The sequence below is a fragment of the Arvicola amphibius genome, chromosome 14 (assembly GCF_903992535.2).
Source record: "Arvicola amphibius chromosome 14, mArvAmp1.2, whole genome shotgun sequence".
NCBI lineage: Eukaryota > Metazoa > Chordata > Mammalia > Rodentia > Cricetidae > Arvicola > Arvicola amphibius.
Window position 1 is genome coordinate 18651447 of NC_052060.1, and position 20399 is coordinate 18671845.

At 46.0% G+C, this 20399-nt stretch overlaps 1 protein-coding gene across 1 annotated transcript; it reads left to right on the forward strand.

The window, feature by feature from the left end:
* Positions 1-5058: 5058 nt before the first annotated feature.
* Positions 5059-5391, forward strand: LOC119801415 (60S ribosomal protein L36a-like). Its single transcript, XM_038311997.1, has one exon. The coding sequence runs from the start codon at positions 5086-5088 to the stop codon at positions 5389-5391; it is 306 nt and encodes a 101-aa protein (XP_038167925.1). The 5' UTR covers positions 5059-5085.
* Positions 5392-20399: the final 15008 nt, after the last annotated feature.

The following is a 20399-nucleotide window of genomic DNA, read 5'->3' on the forward strand; positions in this document are numbered from 1 at the left end:
GATTTCGCTGATGGTTTTCTTCATTTTTTTATGGGCAAAAATAGTTTGGGGCTAAGTTTGGGGCTCTTTCCACAGCACCATCAAGATGCTTTAAGTCAGTTTTGAAAAGTTTGAGATATGCAGTTTGTGACGTTTTTATCTTTACTCAGGACTTACAGCATGAGGTTAGCCATTACCCACAGGAGCTCTGCCTCTGCGGCTTCAGCAGATTCTCGTCAGAAAGCAGTGACCCCACCAGCTCTCTAGGACACTGCTTTCAAGTCTCTGAAGAATACAGACCTACTCGCTGGCCTGCCACGTCAAGCTTGGGACCCAAGGAGAGACACTGACTTAGGCTTCTCCCCTGTTACAAGCCAGAGGAGCTTCCCCAGGAGTGGGCACATCTTTCTCAGGGATTACTGGAGACCTGCCTGATCCCGCTGTTGACCTTGTCACCACACCTCCCTCACCATTCCCTCTAGCCCCACAGACACTCCACCTCCATGGGTTCTCTTTGCCAAAAACTCTCACCACCCACTCATCCCCTGGAACTTTCCTATCCACTGGACTGGCTGCAAAAGGGACCAATGGGCCCCAGTGGTCCTAGTGGCCCCAGCCCTTCCATTCCTAGAGATAGACATTTTCCTTTTAAGGTTTTCTTGAAGTTCACTGAAAGGACATAGAGAGGGGTGGATAACAGTTATGCGTTGTGGACATTTCAAAGCTTAAAAAACCGTTAAGGTGTTCTTTCATTTGGGACCCTGGTTCTCTCTCTGGGCTAGCAACCCCCTTTACTTAGATTCCATCCAGCCCACTTTTTAAACAAGAATAAAGAAGCTGCCAGGCAGACCTCTCCTCCAAAGCCACCTGAGTGTGGGAGTATGTGACTTCTGGAGCTTCCAGTCTGAGTAACACGCCACTCTACCTGTGTCTTTGGCACAGGCTCCCCTATGATTCTTAGGCCAGGGTTCTGACAGCCCCTCCACAATTTTGTAAGGCTAGAAAAATAACTTCAGTAGGATTATAAAGGAAATTTGTTTATTTGAAATAGTTGCCAAATTTTTAAGCATGGGATGCAGTAATATGCACGTATTTGTATATGTTTGTTGCTGCTGCTTTGAGACACGGTTTTGCTATATACCAAGCTGGCATTGAATTAAGTTGCTCTCAAATTTACAATTATCTTCCTGCCTCAGCCTTCCAAATTCTGGGTTTATAGGACTATTATATTAAAAATATAACTGAGCTTCTGTTCTAACGATGCTATAATTTTGAAGTAGTGATGTACAATATTTCAAGATATTAGAAGCAACTGGACTACATTATGAAAACATCATTATTGTGACAAAGTCACAAGTGTTGCTAGGTCCAAAGTGGAAGGAAAAAGGGTTTGGTTTAGTGGCTGGTGATAGTGAATCCAAGCTACAAGCTCCTGTCTTATATGCATGCCTTTCAACATACACTCGAACCAGGACATAGGAACGTGGTTGACAAACCACTTGAGTTCACAGGTTTGCCATTGCTCTGAGACACTGTAACATTTACAATCCCTGTATGGGGCTTTGGTTCCTGCTGTGGTATGCGGTCTGGGAAGCAAGGCATAGATAGAAGTCTTCAGGTAGAATTACAACAGTGTCATCCCCTTCTAAAAGAAAATTGCATCTACTGGGGTGAGTCCCATGCTCGTCATGCATTAGGCACCTGAATAAATAAACTAAACACATTCCCAAGACTGAGGGAAAACATCCTTGACTGATCAAACAGTCACCAGAAAGAGGTCACAGGCTGTTCTGACGCATGATTTGAGATAACATTTGGCAGCTGGAAGTCCCTTTTGATCTTCATAGTCCTCTAAGGATAAGCAACACAGCTTCTCAAGGGCACCAAGACTCACTGCAAGGAACGCAGCAAGCAAGTGACTAAGCTAAGCTTCTGTGTGTGGAGGTGGTTTTGGGGGGGAAGGGACCAGGGACTGACAAGTGCCTCCTGTGGCAACATAAGAATCCTGTCTGGGATCAGGTGGCCTGACTCACCGCTCATTAGGATACAACGTACATAGGGAGCTCCAGACATTCCCAGAACCTTCAGTGTAAGTCGTTTTCAAGAAAGTAAAGCCGCTATGAATTAATGAATAATGGCTGTACTTAGTCATTTCTTGAAGAGAGCCACTGTAAACAATGCATACCAAAGAGATTGGAAAATACCCAAGTCCAAAGCAAGTGACAGGAAGCTAGACAGTTTCAAGATGATCAATAGCTCCTATGTGGCAGAAGGAAGGTCATGGCAACCGAATCTGTGGATGGGGTATTCCAAGAATTCAGTCAGTCTGTCTCCAGCTCTACCTGAAAGAGACGATTCCTGGGGAGAGTTTATCATCATATTCTAGCCATTCATGTTTTCAGCTCAATAAGGAACTTTCTTAGGATTAGCTCCCCCTCCACCACCTCCAAGAAGGACTGGGTACCTGGTATTTGTCACTTGTTTTACTTTTGCCGCGGTTCTTCAGTCTTTTAGGAGTTATGTCTCTTAGTAACTGTATGCCATTACCTCTTGAACCTGAACAACTGCAAGCATGTTTGTGAATCTGGCTACTGTCCGGAACTACAAAGCCAGGCAAGCACCATCTCTCGGTCTCACTGCAATCCTGCTAAGGATATTCTCCTACCTCCACCACCGCCAGATGTCAAGAATGAGATCATTCTATCTATCAGCCTCTGGCCACACTGCTGCCACTGCCCAGCAGAGCTGCAGAGCAGAGTGAGGTCTTCTGGCCATGTCAATGAGGGCACAGCTTCCTTGGCATAGACCTGAAAACTGAAGGTGGCTCATTGGAAGAGAATGCCATTATAGTAAACACCCCAGAAGGAAACCAACACTGGAATCTGTTTTCTGCCCACGGCCAGATGTGAGTCTTACTGCTCCCTCTAGCGAGAGAAGGAAGCAGTGAGACAATGGGCTGAGTGTTCGAGGACATATAAAAATGTATAAACACCAGAGGCTGCACCCCCCCCAAGGGAGGAGTCATCCGTCCCTTGCAGGGCAGGATCCTCCAGATCCATGTGGGATGACATTTTCCTTTTATTTTTCTCTCCTCTGGGACCTGGAGAGTGACTGAGATAATTTACCATTTAATGTGGGCAGATGACTTAATTAGGCTCAATTGAAAGACATCCACAGTGGCTCCGAGTGTGTGAATGACTTGGAGGGGCAGGGTAGGACCTTGGGAGACACCTTCCAGATGTGTCTCCATCCTCTGCCCTGCCACCCAGGCTGGCCCAAAGGTACCATTGATAGTCATGGGGATCATGTCTGCTTAGGAATCCCGCCTGGCTCAGAGCAGCTCATGCATTGGGAGAGGCCTCTGGTTTTGTGCCCCATCTCCAGATCTAGTGATAGCAAAATCCAGCACTGCTGGATCCTCCTTGAGGCTGAGTTCTGGGGCTATTAGTCATGTATGAGAATGAAGCCATGCCCCTGCCTTCAGGGAGCCCATAGGTGGAAATATCTGAGTCAAAAACCCCAGTCCTTCTCTGTAAGGTTGACAGTGAAGAAACTGAGACTGGGGGAGACCCCAGAGCAGCAAGGCAGGCACGGTGACTTGGCATCCCAGAACCTAGGAGGGAGAGGGGGCAAGGGAGGGAGGGAGCAAGGCACAGAGGCAGGGATAAGAATGTGCATGTATACATGTAATGTATCTGTGAGTGCTTTCTTCCTCTTCTCTCCTCTGGCCTCTTTATCTTCCTCAATTTATAGGTTCTTGATCAAAGCTATGTCATTTTTTTTTTTATCTCTCTGTGTCTGAAGGAGGCCATGGGAACCCCCAAGCGGCCAGTAGCTTCCCAGCTCTCCTCATTCCAAGTCCAGAGCTTCTTCAGACACAGGCGTTGGAGCAGCCCAGTGTCTTTTCCAGGGTCAGATAACGCTTCTACAGATCCTTAGCCCATCCGGTCCGCAGCCGGCCAGCCTGGGGGCAGAAACCAGCAGCAAATCCCTCTCCTTTCACTCTCTGCCCCCAAACACCTTAAAATGAATGTTTTGGGCCTGAGCCAGGGTACTGATGTCTTCCAAACCACAAGCAACATTTCTTGGCTCATTAGCTTCATTACTTTCCTGCTCCAGAAGCCCCTCACCATTTTCACAGGAGCCTGAACAGAATGTCCTCAGAGAGATCCAAGCAACTCCAGGAAGTATACTAGGGCCCTGAGCAGGGTAGCAGCTCTTTGCCTCAAGGAGGGCTCCAGAGGGGCGGAGCAGGGTAAAATCAAAGGCAACTTTAGGCAGGAAGTGTGACACACAGCAACTCAGGCCCAGTGGGTCGGAGGATTTCTACTGCAAACAGCAGGGCAGAGAATGGAAGGCAGTGGGGATATGGACCAAAGACGGTAGATGAGTAAATGTGAGAAAGATGGAGCGAGGGGACACTGAGGGAGCAGAACAGGGTTGGTGAGTGTGTCGGCTTCTCTGGAGAGACAGCACTAACAGGCTGCATAGTTGTATTGATAGGTGAGAGTGGACGTGGTAAGGGAATTAATTGTCTTCTGTGGTTATGGACACTGAGCGGTTTCAAGGTAAGCCACCTGCAAGCTTGAGACCTAAGATGTCAGTCGTACAGCTCAGTCCAAGTCCTCAAGTGGGAGGAAGTGAGTGGCAAGTTCTCAGACGGAGACTGAAGGCCTGGGTACCTGGAGGACCCACTGATGAAGTGCTAGCATCCAAGGCTTTAGGACTATTGTTCTGGTGCCCAAAGGCAGCAGCAGAATGCTGCCCAGCTCTAGAAGGGAAGGAGAGAGAGAGATTCCAGCTTTCCCCTGCCTCTTTAGTCTTTGTTCTTTTTGTCCTCGCTGTTTTTCCTGAGGGCTGGACTTAACTGGCCCTCTGTGCTGATGCTTCTTCTCCTCCCAGTCTACTGACTCACATGGCAAGCTCTTGTGCACAGAAGCACTGGGAAGGAATGCAGACCTTACCATCTCTCTAGGTAGTACTTCCCTAATCAAACTATTAACTCTTACAAAAATGTTACAGCATGGCAAAATTACAAATCAAGATTAAAAAATACTAACCATGGCCTTCCCTCTTTCTTTCTGTGCCGATATCGCACCCGCCAACATGGTGAACGTTCCTAAGACCCGCCGGACATTCTGCAAGAAATGTGGCAAGCACCAACCCCACAAAGTGACCCAGTACAAGAAGGGCAAGGATTCTTTGTATGCCCAGGGAAAGCGGCGTTACGACAGGAAACAGAGTGGCTATGGTGGGCAGACTAAGCCTATTTTCCACAAAAAGGCTAAAACTACAAAGAAGATTGTCCTGAGACTGGAATGTGTGGAGCCCAACGGCAGATCCAAGAGGATGCTCGCTATTAAGAGATGCAAGCATTTTGAACTGGGAGGTGATAAGAAGAGAAAGGGCTAAGTGATCCAGTTCTAAGCTGGTCTTGTTATGAAGACAATAAAATCATGAGCTTTCACTCAAAAAAAGAATACTAGGGCTGGAGAGATGGCTCAGTGGTTAAGAGTATTGCCTGCTCTTCCAAAGGTCCTGAGTTCAATTCCCAGCAACCACATGGTGGCTCACAACCATCTGAGATGAGGTCTGGTGCCCTCTTCTGGACTACAGGCATACATGCAGACAGAATATTGTGTACATAATAAAATAAATAAATATTTTAAAAAAAAAGAATACTAACCATTACAGTGTAATCATTACAAGGAATGGTGGATGAAATTGCTACATAAAACACAGGACAGTCAACTAAATGTGAATTCCAGATAGGCACGTGATTCTGTAGTTTAAGTATGTCCCACGGAATATTGGGGAACACTACACAATTAAGAAAGTCTTTAAGTGTGAACTTCAAAACTGTTAATTAAAAAATTAACTGGCTATCTCGTTTTTATTCTTCACATCTGGCAACTCTTAGCATTGGGAGGAGCAGCCAGGAGACAGTAGAGTCATCACCAAAGGATAGACCAAATAGGGTAGAATATCAGCTGGATGTGGTGGCCCATACCTTTAACCCCAGTACTTGGGAGGCAGAGGCAGGCAGATTTTTGTGCATTTCAGGCCAGCCTGGTCTACAAAGGAAGTTCTAGGCTAGCCAGACTTTCCCAGTGAGACTCTGTCTTAACCTTCTCAAAATAAAGTAAGATATCATGGGTGCAATATGCCAGAATTTTACTCTACCCTTGACCTCTAAGATTGACCTTGATATGGGTTTTTGCAGGGTTAGATGCCGAGGGCCTATGCTGGCAATTGTGTTATGGCTTTCACCTTGAGATTTCTCTCAACCTCTGGCAGAGAGGTGATATGAACCTCCCATTTCCCTGCAGCCACCAAGCACAACCGTTCAGGCTCTCTCCTGTAGAAGCGTTTCCAAGTGCCAAGGCACAGGCCTGGGAATGAGCCTGAGATTAGCAATCCACTGGCTATGTGTCTAGGCATCTAATTAACCACTCTGCGCCTCTGTTTCTGGGACATGGGGGCGAAATAGAAACAACGTATCATGATTGCCTAATGGGTTAATATTTATAAAGCTGTAGGTACAAAGTACTCAGTAACCGTTAGCTGAAAAAAAAAATCCCCAGAGCTCTTTAATCACCAGAGGGAACCAGAAGAACAATACAAGTTAATAAACGGGAATAAGTGACACCCGTATCAGATTGTTGAAAGGCCCTCACTCAGAGCCATGGCCCTCTTTTAGGAATAATGGAAGCCATCAGTCTTACACTCCCTTCTTATACCTGAGAGGCACTCACTAAATCACGTGAGTCCTCTCACACCCTTCCTTCCCCTGGGTCACTCTCCCACATAACAGTTCAGATAGCAAGCTATGAACTAGCATCTGTTGGCCCCTCGGAGCCAGGGGCTGGTGTGCCGGCCCCTCATACTAAACCACCGCCTCTTCGTTTAGTCGACAAACTGCTACCAAATCAGCTCAGGGTATATCCTGGAGGGAGGGACTCACACACGAAATAGAATTTGCCTTTCTCCTTACAGAATTTACAGCCTGGCTGACCATCTCTTCTCACGGTCTCTCCTAACTCCTGCCATCTTTATTTGGATGGTTGAGAGATTGGGTCAGTGAATTGGCAAAAATTAGAACAGCGACTGTGATCAACCAGAAGCGGTTCCGTGGAACACTGTGCTTAGCCACGCTCCTGTTCAATGAGTGAATTGCTGTGACCGATGAGTGATGTCTGCCACAGGTGCAGGAGGAAAATGCGGTCTCAGATGTCCTGTTGGCAAGACTATTGGACCTTTCCTTGATGTGCAAAATCCTGAAATAAAAACTCACAGCTGAAGTCCGCAAGACTGCGAACCCAGACCTGAAGGATGGCGGTAATTGCAGTAGAGAGCTGACTCCCCACTCTAGGAGCCGTGCATCTTCAGAGCTGACAGACCAAAAAGCCTCAGAGGAGGAAAGAAATGTGCACGAGACAGTGACGCTCGATTGCTGCTAGGCCTGAGGAGCACGGCTTGAAGGGGAACCTCAGCCAGTCACCTTGTGTGTGGGGTGTGTTCTCCTTAGGCTAAGATTTACTTGTAAAACTTGCGGGTGTGCTTCCCGCTTCCTCTTTGTTTTCCTGCGCTCCTCGCTGGAACCTTGGCTTTTGTAAGTTCCCCTTTCTTTCCTTCATTAAAGCTGAATGTTATATATTAAAGCTAGTCTGGTTAATCATAACTGCCGACCGACCACGCCCCTTCAACGGCTGACTGATAAGAACCCCAGATAACGAAAGGAACCTGCTATTGGAAGAGCCACCTCGGATGCTACCCCAGGCCCCATCAAGCTTCTTCAGTGGGAATGCCTTTCTTAATGACTACATCCCTGCTGGTAACAGGTCAGGTGACACAGATGCTCCCAGGCCTGCTCGGCTTAGAAGATGAGCCCGGAGGGAAAGATGGATCAGCATGGCCTCCTGTCCCCGTCCACCCCTCCCCGCCCCCCCCCTGCCCAAAACAAGTGCCCCGGATCTTGCCATTAAAACTCAAAGTGGGGCTGATGAGCCGGCTCAGGGTAAAGGTGCCTGCAACGGAGCCTGGTAACTTCAGCTCAATCCCCAAGACCCATGTGGTGAAAGGCAAAACACTAATTCCTTCTCTGATCTCCACACATGCTCCATGGCACTCCATTTGTGTACGTACACACACACATATTAAAATGCATATGAACAACTCAAGAGTCCCAATTACACATGCTCACATGGGTTTGTAAGTACAAAATGGCAGACAGTCTTACACCTTGAAGAGAATTTAGGAATCATTCATTCCAGGGCTCCTCAACTTGGGAATTTTCAGAAAACTGTCTTGGTTAAGTTTTTAATTGCTGTGAAGAGATACCATGATATAGTGGTATTTTATTTATGTTTTAATAAATAAAGCTTGCCTGAAGATCAGAGGGTAAAATTAAGCCACTAGAGGCCAAGCAGTGGTGTCACACACCTTTAATCCCAGGATTTGGGGAACAGAGGCAGATGAATCTCTGTGAGTTCAAGGCCACCCTGGGCTATACAAGATCAATGCAGAAACAGATCCAGGTGGTGATGGCTCACACCTTTAATCCCAGTATTGGGGAGTCATACACCTTTAATCCCAGCACTAAAGGGGAATATAAAATGGGAGGAGACAGAGGCTCAGGGCTCAGTTTGCAGTTGCCCAGCATTGGTAGAGGTAAGACTTCTCTAGTTGTTTTGCTTTTCTGATCTTCAGCTTGAACCCCAATATCTGCTTCTGAGGTTTTACATTCCATGACCATGGCAACTCTTTTTTTTTTTAAAAAAAGATTTGTTTATTTATTATATTTACACTTTCCAGGAGACAGTGCCTGATCTCGTTACAGATGGTTGTAAGCCACCATGTGGGTGCTGGGAATTGAACTCAGGACCTCTGGCAGAGCAGTCAGTGCTCTTAACCTCTGAGCCATCTCTCCAGTCTGACCATGGCAACTCGTATAAAGGACATTTAATTGTGGTAGCTTGCTTACAGTTCAGAGGTTCAGTCCATTATCATCATAGTGGGGAGCATTGCAGCATGCAGGCAGGCAAATTTGGTGCTGGAGCTGAGAGTCCTTACATCTTCATAGGCAGGCAACAGGAAGCTGAGTGAGATATTGGGTGATATGCTGGGCATAGGAAACCTCAAACCCCACCCCCACAATGACACACTTCCTCCAACAAGGCCATACCCACTCCAACAAAGCCATACCTCCTAATAGTGCCACTCTTTATGAGATTATGGGGGGGGGTCAATTACATTCAAACCACCACAAAAATCATTTTTTGATTGTTCTTTATTAGTATGTGTATGTGTGTGTGTGCTCATGTGTGTGTGTGCATGTGTATATGTGTGTATACCAAGAAGCAAATGTGAAGGTCAGAGCTGGTTTCTCTCCTACTTTTAGGAGTTGGTTCCCTCCTTCTACCATATAGGTCCCGGGGATTGAATTTAGGTCATCCAGTTTTGCAGCAAGTGCATTTACCCACTGAGCCATGGACTATTTGGTTTGTTCTTGGTGAGTGTCCCTGGAGAACTGTATTGCAGTCCTCAGTCCCAAGATAGGGACTTGTAATTGCTCTCAGATTCATCATATGTGGTTATGAAAGCTTCTAGAACTAGGGAAGACTCTGGACTTCTCCTCTCCCCTTAGGGTGCTGGGTCTGCGCCTTGTCAACCTGTTCCTTTCCACACAGCCATTCCTGAAATCAGTTTAGAACAAAACATGTGAGACTTAAAAGGTGAAAATCCCGTCATTCTCAGCTTCCATGGCAGTGCAGCTAACCAGCTTGAATGAAAAACTTTACAGGATTAAAAAAAAAATTATGTGTGTGTATGTGTATATATATATGTGCATTGTGTGTATATGTGCATTGTGTGTTTTGTGTGTGTGTGTGTGTGTGTGTGTGTGTGTGTGTGTGTGTAGGTTAGAGAACAACTTGTGGGAGTCGATCATCTCTTTCTACCCAGGTCTTCAGGCTCAGCAGAAGCACCTTTACCCACTGATCCACCTCACCAGCTCTGGGCCATGGTTTTGAAGGAACAAAGGCCTCAGGGTGAGCGAGGCAGGCAGGGCGTGGGGAAGAATCCCAAGGTTACTAGGAAGAAGTGACTAGACTACCCCAGGAGCAGACTAGACTGAGGAGGGAATGTTGAAGGCTGTCCATTTCACCAACAAATCTTATCGTCTTTTTTTTTTTTCTCGAATAAAAAAACTTCCTGCTAATTAGTTAGAGCCTAGAATTGCCCACAGGTACTAACAATGGCAGAGGGAATAACAGTACATTCCTATTATCTTCCTAATGCAGGCATCAGAACCCACTCCAGCTAGGCTAGGTCACATTTCCAGCTAAAAAGCAAGCAATTTCAAAGGCGTTTTTGTTGGCCCTGGACGTATTTTGATGCGGCGCTTTTCTTTCTTGGCTTCACTTAGAAGATCACCCCTATCAAGGGAGCCCAAGTCTCTATGATTACTGAAATGCAAAAAGGAGAAAGCTAAATTTAGATTGTGGTCGGGTGTGGGGTAGTAGATAGCACCGAAAGCAGACAGTAGGAAATGGACAGTTTACAGCAAAACCTGACACTCTTGTTAACTAAAAACATGGGCTCTAATGCTGAATATACACCCGACGTCCCTGCGCTATAGAGTTTTTGAGAGAAATTGTCTGTCATCAACCTACTTCCCCCATCCTGTGCATCCCCTAAGCTGTGTCAACTTTTGGGTTGGTTTTGGCATGGTGATATGACATGCTGCTCCTGCATGAGAGATTAAGCTGTTAGGGCAGGTAGGACTCTTGTTTCTGTGATGCATGGAACACGAAATGCCCTGCTCTCTCTGCTGCAGACGATGCTCATGCATTTAGATGTGCCACAGGACTCACTCAGGCTGACAGGCCCTCTCGGAGATTGATGGCATATCAGAACTGTCATGAGAAATGGCTCCCAAACAGGCTGGAATCAGCAAGATATTGCATGGCACTGAACCCGGATATAGATAGCAAGGGGGCGGGTTTTGTGTTTAACGGTGATTATATTGTGTATGGGGGCATGTATTTACACACCCACTGTGATGGTTAGTATTGCCAACTAAAGAACTAGGAAGTAAGCCTCTGGACACACCTGTGAGGGATTATCTAGATTAAGGTCGGCTTCTGAGACGGTCTGGACAGGATCGTCTTGTTTATGCTAATGGGTGTGGAAAGACCCATTTTTATTGTGGGTAGGAATTTTGTTTATTTATTCTGGTAGGAACCTTGGGGCATCTAAACTGGAGAAAGGACAAACACTGGCGTATGCACATTAACCCACCGTTCTCTGCTCTTAACTGTGGGTACAATGTGACTACTGCTCTCAAGCTCTTGCCGTGATTGACTGAGCCATGAGCCAAATCCAGAAAAGAAACTAAGACAGCCACTCTAGGTGAGCCGTGTGAGGGAGGCTGGGGGCATCTCTTCCCTTCTGACAAAGCTATTCAAGCCCAAGTTCACTGGGTCCTGTTTTCCTGGAGTCATAAAAACCACCCCTTTCTTCATGTAGAAAGGTCAGAAAGCATGGACGCTTTCAGCTCTTAATGACATCACAGAAAGCACGCTGAATTCCTAGGTTCGTCCTGGAATGTCTCAGGTTCTATGGACAATAGGCACAGACTGAAGTCTGGGTTACTTTCTCAGAAAACCCAATAACCTTTAGGGTGACTGGTTTTGTTGTTGACATTAGTTGGACAAATAGTTGTACCTATAAGGGTCGGGGGACCTCCTGTGAGACACCGCTCACCCATATGCAGCAAGTGTTTGCTTTGAGCTCTTTCCTCAGCATGGATTTGGACAGCTTCAGCTTTTTCTTCACCCTTTTCTGTCACACTGCATCACCAGGAGCACACATTGCCAAGATAGCCAGAGCCCTCAATGCTCACCATGGAGGAATGATATCTGCCCGGACATGGGAATTCTGACACAGAGGCCAACTCTGGCCAGTTCTCCAGTCATGTTCTAAGTGCCAGGATCTGACCTAGTCTCAGCGAAAGGAAGAGGAAAACTCCAGAGTTTTCTGAACTCTTTGTATTGAAGAGATTAACACAGCTAGGAAGCCCTCATTGGAAACAGGCCAGAATGAAGGCTGAGCCGCAGAGGCAGCAGAATTTGGGTTAAAAACTGTGGGTAGAATTCACGTCTTATTTGTCTGTTTCCTCTGCACCAAGTAGAGGCAAACTCACACAGCCCCAAGCCCGGAATAAATGTTAATGAAAAGTGAAGGATCTGGGCGAGGGAACACTTCCTCTCCGGGGACCACACCAAGTTGGTAAAGATACTTCCTAGCTCTAACTAGATGTCCTCTTTCGACTCCCCAGCCGGTTTTCTCCAGGAAGCTTTATCTGCAGTCACCTGGGTGCGGCGTTCCTATTCCCTCCCCAGCTCAGCTTCTTAATGGTCTCTTGTTCTGCCAAAACCAATTGTCATGGGAACTGCTGAGGCTTAGACAGACATCACCAGCAGCTCCAGAGCCTTCCCTTGGAGATTTGGGAGCAGTCATTCTTATAGCACATGAAATCAGATTACATGAAGACAAAGGCATTCGGGGACGGCTTTACTGGAGGTAACAGACAGAAAGCCACTCATGCACACCAAAATAAAGGCGGTGGTTATTGTAAGGATATGACACAGCTCTGAGAAAGGAGGGGAGCCCAAGCTCTTAGAAACGGAATCATGGGAAATCTGAGCTGTTCTAGTTGAGTTATTTCCCCCCTTGCTGCTGCCTTCTTTCCCTTTCTCTCACCCTTTCCTTCTCTCATCTCCTCGGATGAAAACTTTGGAGAAAAACGAAAACAGGGTCTTACAATGTAGTCCAGACTGACCTCAAACTCAATTCTCCTACCTCTGCCTGTCCAGGATTACAGTGTTAAAAATGTCTTGTTTCAACCGGGCGGTGGTGGCGCACGCCTTTAATCCCAGCACTCGGGAGGCAGAGGCAGGCGGATCTCTGTGAGTTCGAGACCAGCCTGGTCTACAAGAGCTAGTTCCAGGGCAGGCTCCAAAGCTACGGAGAAACCCTGTCTCGAAAAAAAAGAAAAAAGAAGAAAAAAAAATGTCTTGTTTCATAGCCACATGGGCCTTAGTTTGTTTTTCAAGACAGGGTCTTACTGTGTAACCCTGGCTATACTGGAACTCACTCCATAGACCAGGCTGGCCTTGAAGTCATAGGGATCCACCAGCCTCTGCCAACAGAGTACTGGAATTTAAGGCATGCACCACCACACCCAGTTCTTGCGTTTTTTTTTTTTTCCTTATTTTTTTTTCCCCACACAAGCCCTTTTTTAAATGACTTCTTTGATTCTCTTTTTTGGGAGGATCTCCATGGTGTCTCATCTGTTTGCACGCACAAGCCACTATTCTCTCTGCCTCTTACTCAAGATACGTTTCTGCTTCCAGGCTGTGGGGCGTCTCTTAGCCTTCAGTGTGTGAGCAGAGCCCCCTGCCGCCATGCATCTCCCTGAGTCCTCTGTACCAGAGGGGACATTCCTGAAGCCCATGTAAGGCCAGTACTCTTCTCAGCCTCAGGCACCACCGGGCTTCTGTCACGTACTATACCGGAAAAGCCCTTCGGGATTGTCTGCTTCCTGGCAAGCCCAGGCTTAGACATTTCTAGGAGCAGCTAGCCCACTCTTTGTTGAAACGATCTTCTAAGGAAGGAGGGAGTGTTCATTGGCAACACATTTGAACACTGAAACCCCTGTAGCTGGAGATTCGCCAGTGTGGGGGTATTTTGGATAGGAATGAACGAATCCAAACAGATCTGGGCTCAACAAATCTTACTTCCCATTTTTAGCTTTTTGCTCTTTAAGAGAACTTTTCTAGACTGGATTTTCCTGATGAGCTGCCAGGACTCTGGATCCCAACTGTTCTCAAGAATCTAAAAAGTGAGGCTTCACTTTTATCCCTCCTACTAACCAGCCATGCGGCCAGGGCTAGTCCCTCCCCCACTTTGAGATTCATGTCTTGCTCTCTCCGATTCCCAGCATGGGTGTTTGCTTAGGTTCTCTTGTTAACCCTCCTCCACCCAGCCTTTCCCTAGCCACGTTGTCAGTTCCCCACATTTTTCTGGGGTGGGGGTGGAGGGTGGGGTAGGGGTGAGGTGGAGAGCAGATACTTAGAACTCACAATTCCTTCACTACTCAAGGTTTGATTTTTGCTTTCTCTTTGTTCAGTTTTTCTAGGGTTTGAGTGGCCAGTCTCTGGACCTCGCCAGTTGTTCTAGTTCGCTTGCATGCTGCTTTAATGAAACATTTGAACCAAAAGCATCTGGATAGGAAATTTACTTCATGTCACAGGTTATAGTTCATCGTTGAAGCTAGGGCAGGGATGCAAGACAGGAACTGAAGTCAAGACCATGAAGGAATGCTTCTTACTGGCTTATTCCAGGCTCATGTGCACACATCCCAAGCCTACTTGCCTAGGGATGGTACCACCTGCCTAAGGATGACACCACCAACAATGAACTAGGCCCTTCTATATCAATTAGTGTAGCAGGCTTTCTCAAGCTGACAGCCCCCAAATCACAACAGAGAGTCTTATTATTAGTTATGAATGTGCAACCTTATCTTATGCTTGTTTCTAGCTAGTTCTTTTAACTTAATTTAACCTGTTTCTCTTCATCTAAGTTTTGCCTTGGGGCTTTTTCCCTTTTTTTCATTCTGTATGTCCTACTCTGTGTCTGTCTGACTGGCCCAGGGTGTCTTCCTTTCTCCCTCTCCCTTGTTATCTTTTTCCTCTCTTCTCTCCTCTTCTCTCTTGAGCCTGAATGATCCCTTCTACTTATTTTCTCTGCCCACCAGCCGTGCCTATCCCTCTACTGCCTGGCTATTGGCTATTCAGCTTTTTATTAGGCCAGTCAGGTGCCTAGACAGGCAAAGCAACACATCTTAATATCTTTAAACAAATATAGCATACACAAATGCAATACATCCTTACGCAGTTAAAGCAATATTTTGCAACATAAAAAATGTAACACAGCTTTACATAGTTAAAGTAATATCCCACAACAAATTAGCACAGACAGGACCATAGGCTATATGATGAAGGCAATTCTGTCTAGCTCCATTCCATACCTATAAGTTTAATTTTATTGAAAAGCTGAATGTTTCTGTCAATAAACTTCTCTGACTGGGTGGTGGTGGTGCACACCTTTAATCCCAACACTTGGGAGGCAGAGGCAGGTAGTTCTTTGAGTTTGAGACTAGACTGGTCTACAAAGTGAGTTCTAGGATAGCCAGAGCTGTTACACAGAGAAATCCTGTCTCAAAAAAAACAAATAAACTTCCCCAATGTGCTCAAAATTTGTAACTCTCAATTAAGGACACTTTATGGCAGTCTGTAGGGGACATGGAAGTGCACCTGGCATTCTGTGGTTGTTATGCCCAAATCGGCGAAGTCCCCACAAAAGCCAACAAGGAAACTGAGTTCTGTATGTAAAAACAAAGAGCCTTTATTTTAATCAAGTTTGCAAACTCGGTCTCTCCGCATGTTCAGTGTATTGGAATAACCAGAGAGCCCCAAGCTCAATTAGAATTGGGTTTTTATAGTAGTAAAGGTGGGGGTGAGGGATTTCTGAGTTTCAGGACTGGTGTAGGAGGTTCTTATGTCTATGTGTTGCTTTCATTGGTTGAATAAAGAAACTGCCTTGGCATTTTGATAGGGCAGCACTTAGGTAGGTGGAGTAGACAGAACTGAATGCTGGGAAAAAGGGAGAGAGATAGCTGCCAAGGAGCTGCCAGAGATAGACATGCTAAATCTTGCCAGATTATTAGAAATGGGTTAAATCAAAATGTGAGAGTTAGCCAATAAGAGGCTAAAGATAATGGGCCAGGCAATGATTTAATCAATACAATTTCTGTGTAATTATTTCGGGTGTAAGCTAGCTGGGTGGGACTGTACCAAAAGCAGACCCTCTCTTCCTCAACACACGACCCCTGATTGGCTGACATTTGTCTAGGGGTGTCCTGGTGAATGTGTGCCGGCAGGTGATCCTATCAGGTGATCCTATCTACAGAAGTTGGAATGTTAGTCATTTCCTTTGGATGGTCTGTTCTTGGTGGAGGTCAGGTAATCTCAGTTTATGGTTCCTCCTGCAACAAAGTATTGCTTCAGGGTAAACTACTGAGACTCAGACTTCTTATTAAATTTATTGATGGTCAGAGTCCCAGGTGATAATGGTTGGAAGTAAAGAACTTCTTTTAGGAAACCTGCCCATACTTAGCTTATCATGGCTGGCTCCCACATGGTCAGGCCATGAGGACTCTGAGTAGATGTTGCCTTCTGAAGCTCTGTGGTTGGGTCAGAGGACCAATGTCCACTCTGATTAGCAATCTCTTTCGGCCTTGCAGTCCTATTTCCCCATCACATAGGGTTTCTGCTGTCTTGGCGGCTGTAATACCCCATGTAGCTGCTCCTTTCTCAGCATTCACTTGTGCACCTTCCTTGTAGGTGCTTAAACCCATCCCTGAGAATCTCACCTCCCTGATGAACCCAGTAGCCACACAGTGAATGTCTTAGGATTTCTATTGCTGCTGTGAAACACCAGGACCAAAAGCAAGTTGGTATGGAGGCCTAAAGGGGCCAACAGTCAGAGAGTTTGGGACTTGTTTTTAGTTCATTCAAGGCTACTGTGCCTCTAACTCAAACAAAGTTCCCACCTATATTAAATCAGAGTTCTGCTCTCTCAAGACTATCATCAACAGGTGTGGCTAGTTGCCAGACCTCATGCCCCTGAAATAGGGAAGTAGTTGGTTCCTACTGAAAACAAAAGTCTAAGGATCCATCTAAGTTCCGGTTCCCTTTATGGAACACCCAGGGAATGGTTTGACTACTGAGTGTTTGGTCTAGGGCCTGAGTCAAAGGCATGAGTGAGGAATGGACCTCAAGACTTTCAATTTGTATGGTAATGCAGTCCTTTTGTTCTACTCCTACCTTTTGAAATCAGGGGTGTATTAAGCTGTTGGAAAATAAAACGTGGGTGAATTTTCAGTACTCACTGAAATTCCCTCCTGCTACTATCCTACATGTTTCTGCGTTTTATTATTTTCGTTCATGTCTTTGTATTCTTTACTATATTTCTAAATTCCTACACCTCCACTACGGAAGAAAGGTATTTTTGCTGAGGCTGGCCCCCGACAAGTTGGAGAGGAAAGGGTTTATTCAGTTCACTCATCAACAGCACTGTTCATCACTGAAGAAGTCAGGACAGGAACTCAAACAGGGCAGAAACCTGGAGGCAAGAACTGATGCCGAAGCCGTGGAGGGTGCTGCCTACTGGTTTGACTCCGTGGCCTTGCTCAGCCTGCTTTCTTGTAGCACCCAGGACCACCAGCCCAGGGGTAGCAGCACTCACCATGGGCTGGGCCCTCCTATATCCATCACTAATTAAGAAAATGCCTTATGGCTGAATCTTATGGAGGCATGTTCTCAATGGAGGTTCCCTTCTTTCAGATGACTCTAGCTTGTGTCAAGTTGTCATAAACTAGCCAGGACAGTGAAAGGGAAGCCGCAGGACTTCCAGTGAATGTGTAGACATAGAGACATCAGAATCTTGAATGCAGTGTATTGATGCATCCTCATTCACCTATGATGTAACCCTTCCAAGCAGAGGTAACTGTACTTCAAGCCAGTTCCTTCTCGTCATTCCACAGTCTTTATATGTCAAAGTAGCTTGTTCGCATACCTGGGAGGGATCTAATGAGATAGGTGACAGGTAGCACTCTCAGGGAACTAGACCAGGGAGAAGGGGCTAGGATAAGAGGGAAGGACAAAGGTAGGTAGGATCTGCCCATGACTTGAGGGATGCTGTTTGGGCCATAGTGACTTTCGGAATAAGACGGGTGGTGTATCAGGAGGTCTGTTCTCTAGAAACTGCCAAGGCACCTGGAAAGTTTTCTTTCTTTCTTTCTTTCTTTCTTTCTTTCTTTCTTTCTTTCTTTCTTTATTCATTCATTCAAGTGATAATGATTTATTAAGACACCCTAATGCGTTCTGTGTAGATGGTGTAGAAATAAATGAGTCACAGTTCCTGCATTCTAGGATCGTCCATCGAGGAGGGGCCCAGAAATTGCCCTTTAAAGCTCTGTGGAGCACATCTTTCAGGAGGGAAGATGGGATCAGAAAACCGGTAATGACTAACACGGATGAAGATGCAGAGGAAAAGTCCACCCATAGTGGAGGCAGAAATGCAAAATTAGCACATGACATGCCTGCTGCATTCATGGACTCACAGCCTCTGTGGTTCCCCGCAAAAGGTCAAGCCTGCTAAACATTCCAGCAGGAAGGGTGAAATGGCTCTGAAGGCCCCACCCCTAACTCAGGAGTTATTGGCAACTGATGGCTGCTGGGAGAGGAAGAGGGACTTTTTTGGGGGGCAAATTGCCCGTGCCACAGTGGTTGATCCCACGGCCATGCACAAATGGCATCATTAATTGGATTCAATGAGTTATTTAAAAAAGACTTGAAACTGGAAGGGAGAAAATATACTGAAGAAAGGAGCCAGGAGGTGCTGAAGAGAGGAAGTAGGAGGTAGATATGATTAGGATGCACTATCTTCATCTATGAAATTTTCAAGAAATTAATTAAGAGAAATACAAAATAATGCAACTACCTTTGAACACAGTTTGGCAGTTTCTTAGAAATTAAATATATACTTACCTTACAACTTAGAAATTTCATTCCTAGGTATTCACCCAGGAGAAATAAAAACATAGGAGAAATAAAAACCTCTTCACACAGGTTAGGGAATTGGCTTAGGGGGTAAAAGCATCAGAACCTGAAGTTGAGTACCCAACACCATTCCTGTAACCCCAGCATTGGGGGCAGAGACAAGCAGACCTGGAGAGCTCACAGCTGGTCAGTCATTCTGACTGAAACACTGCGATTCTGGTTAGTGAGAGAGCCTGTCTCAAAGCAAGAAGGGGACAAGCAATAGAGGAAGACAGATCACGTCATGCTCCGCTCTCCACAGGCTCAGCTGTGTGTACCTGAACACCTATGTGCATACATCACACACACACACACACACAGAGAGAGAGAGAGAGAGAGAGAGAGAGAGAGAGAGAGAGAGAGAGAGAGAGACACAGAAAGAGACAGAAACAGAGACAGAGAGACAGAGAGAGACAGGCAGAGAGAAACAAAAACCTATACAAAAGTTTACTCCTAATTACCCTAAACTAGAGATAACTCATGTCCTTCAACTGGTAAATGGAAAAACACACTGTGGTATGCCCATATTTAGAATATTACCTAGCATGAAAAAGGAAGGATGTATATTTGAATACATGGATGAATCTCCAAAAGATTACACTGGGTGAAAAAAAAAAGCCAAATTTAGGTTCCATTATTTAACAATCTGGAAAAAGACTAAAACCAACTGAGACCAGTGCTTGTGAGAGTCTGGGCGTGGGTGAAGTGGGAAGCCTCAGGGTTGGTGAGGGAACCTCTCAGGGTGAGAAGAAATCTGTATCTTGACTACGATTGTAGTGAATAATCTTGGATGTCCATCCAAAATCTGAGAACTGTATGCCAAAAGGACTAATTTTATAATCTGTGTCTATTATGCCACAATATCCGTGACTGAAAAACAAATGCTATGTGTTTTAGATCCTGTACTATAGGAAGTCTTTTCGGGGGAAACTGTGTCCTCAGCACACCCATGGCCCTTTCTGGGGCTGAGGGATACAGGAACTAGAATAAGGAGGATTAAACATGGTGGCTGGCTTTGGAGGGCTAAACCTGTTTGTTTCTTTTTTTAAGGAGGCAGTAACTGAGAGTGAGGTCTAATCCAGGGAAGAAGGCAACAGACAAATTCTAAATGTCTTTACGAGTGTTTGTGAAAAAGCAGGGTGTGAGGAGAGTCTTGGCATCTGGAATGTACAGATTCAGGAAAGCCATGGAAGCAGTAGGATAAAGATTGCCTCCTACCAGCCGAGCGTCTGTGTGTGCGTGTATGCGTGCGTGTGTGTGCATGCATGTGTGTGTTCATGTGTACGTACAGCACGGAGTCAGAAACGTATCTACATGCCTCAGAGCCTCAGTTTGCTTGGAAGAAAGCCCTAGCCAGTGAGAACAGTACAGTCAGCGAGCAAACACAATGCTCTTCCACATCCAAATGGAAAGAGCTGCCTGAGAACCTGAAATGGAATTCGGCATGGCCCTCCTGGGCTCCAGCCCCCGCTCCCATCCCTAGCTACCAAAAGTCAGTATTCTGTCTAGCAAACCTGACCCTGACAACCACTACCAAATAAGCCTCGAAGAGCAGCCCTTTCTCCACGGGCTCTGCCCTCAGAGGTGCAGGTTCCTCACTAACTGGAAGCCACCAGATCTTTCGGAATGCTGCAGTTCATGTCACTGCAGGTCCCTGGCAGATGCTGTTTGCTCAGCTTATCCAGAAAAGAG

Excerpts from the sequence above, each read along its gene's own strand:
- LOC119801415 (XM_038311997.1), top strand. The coding sequence starts at position 5,086 with ATGGTGAACGTTCCTAAGACCCGCCGGACATTCTGCAAGAAATGTGGC.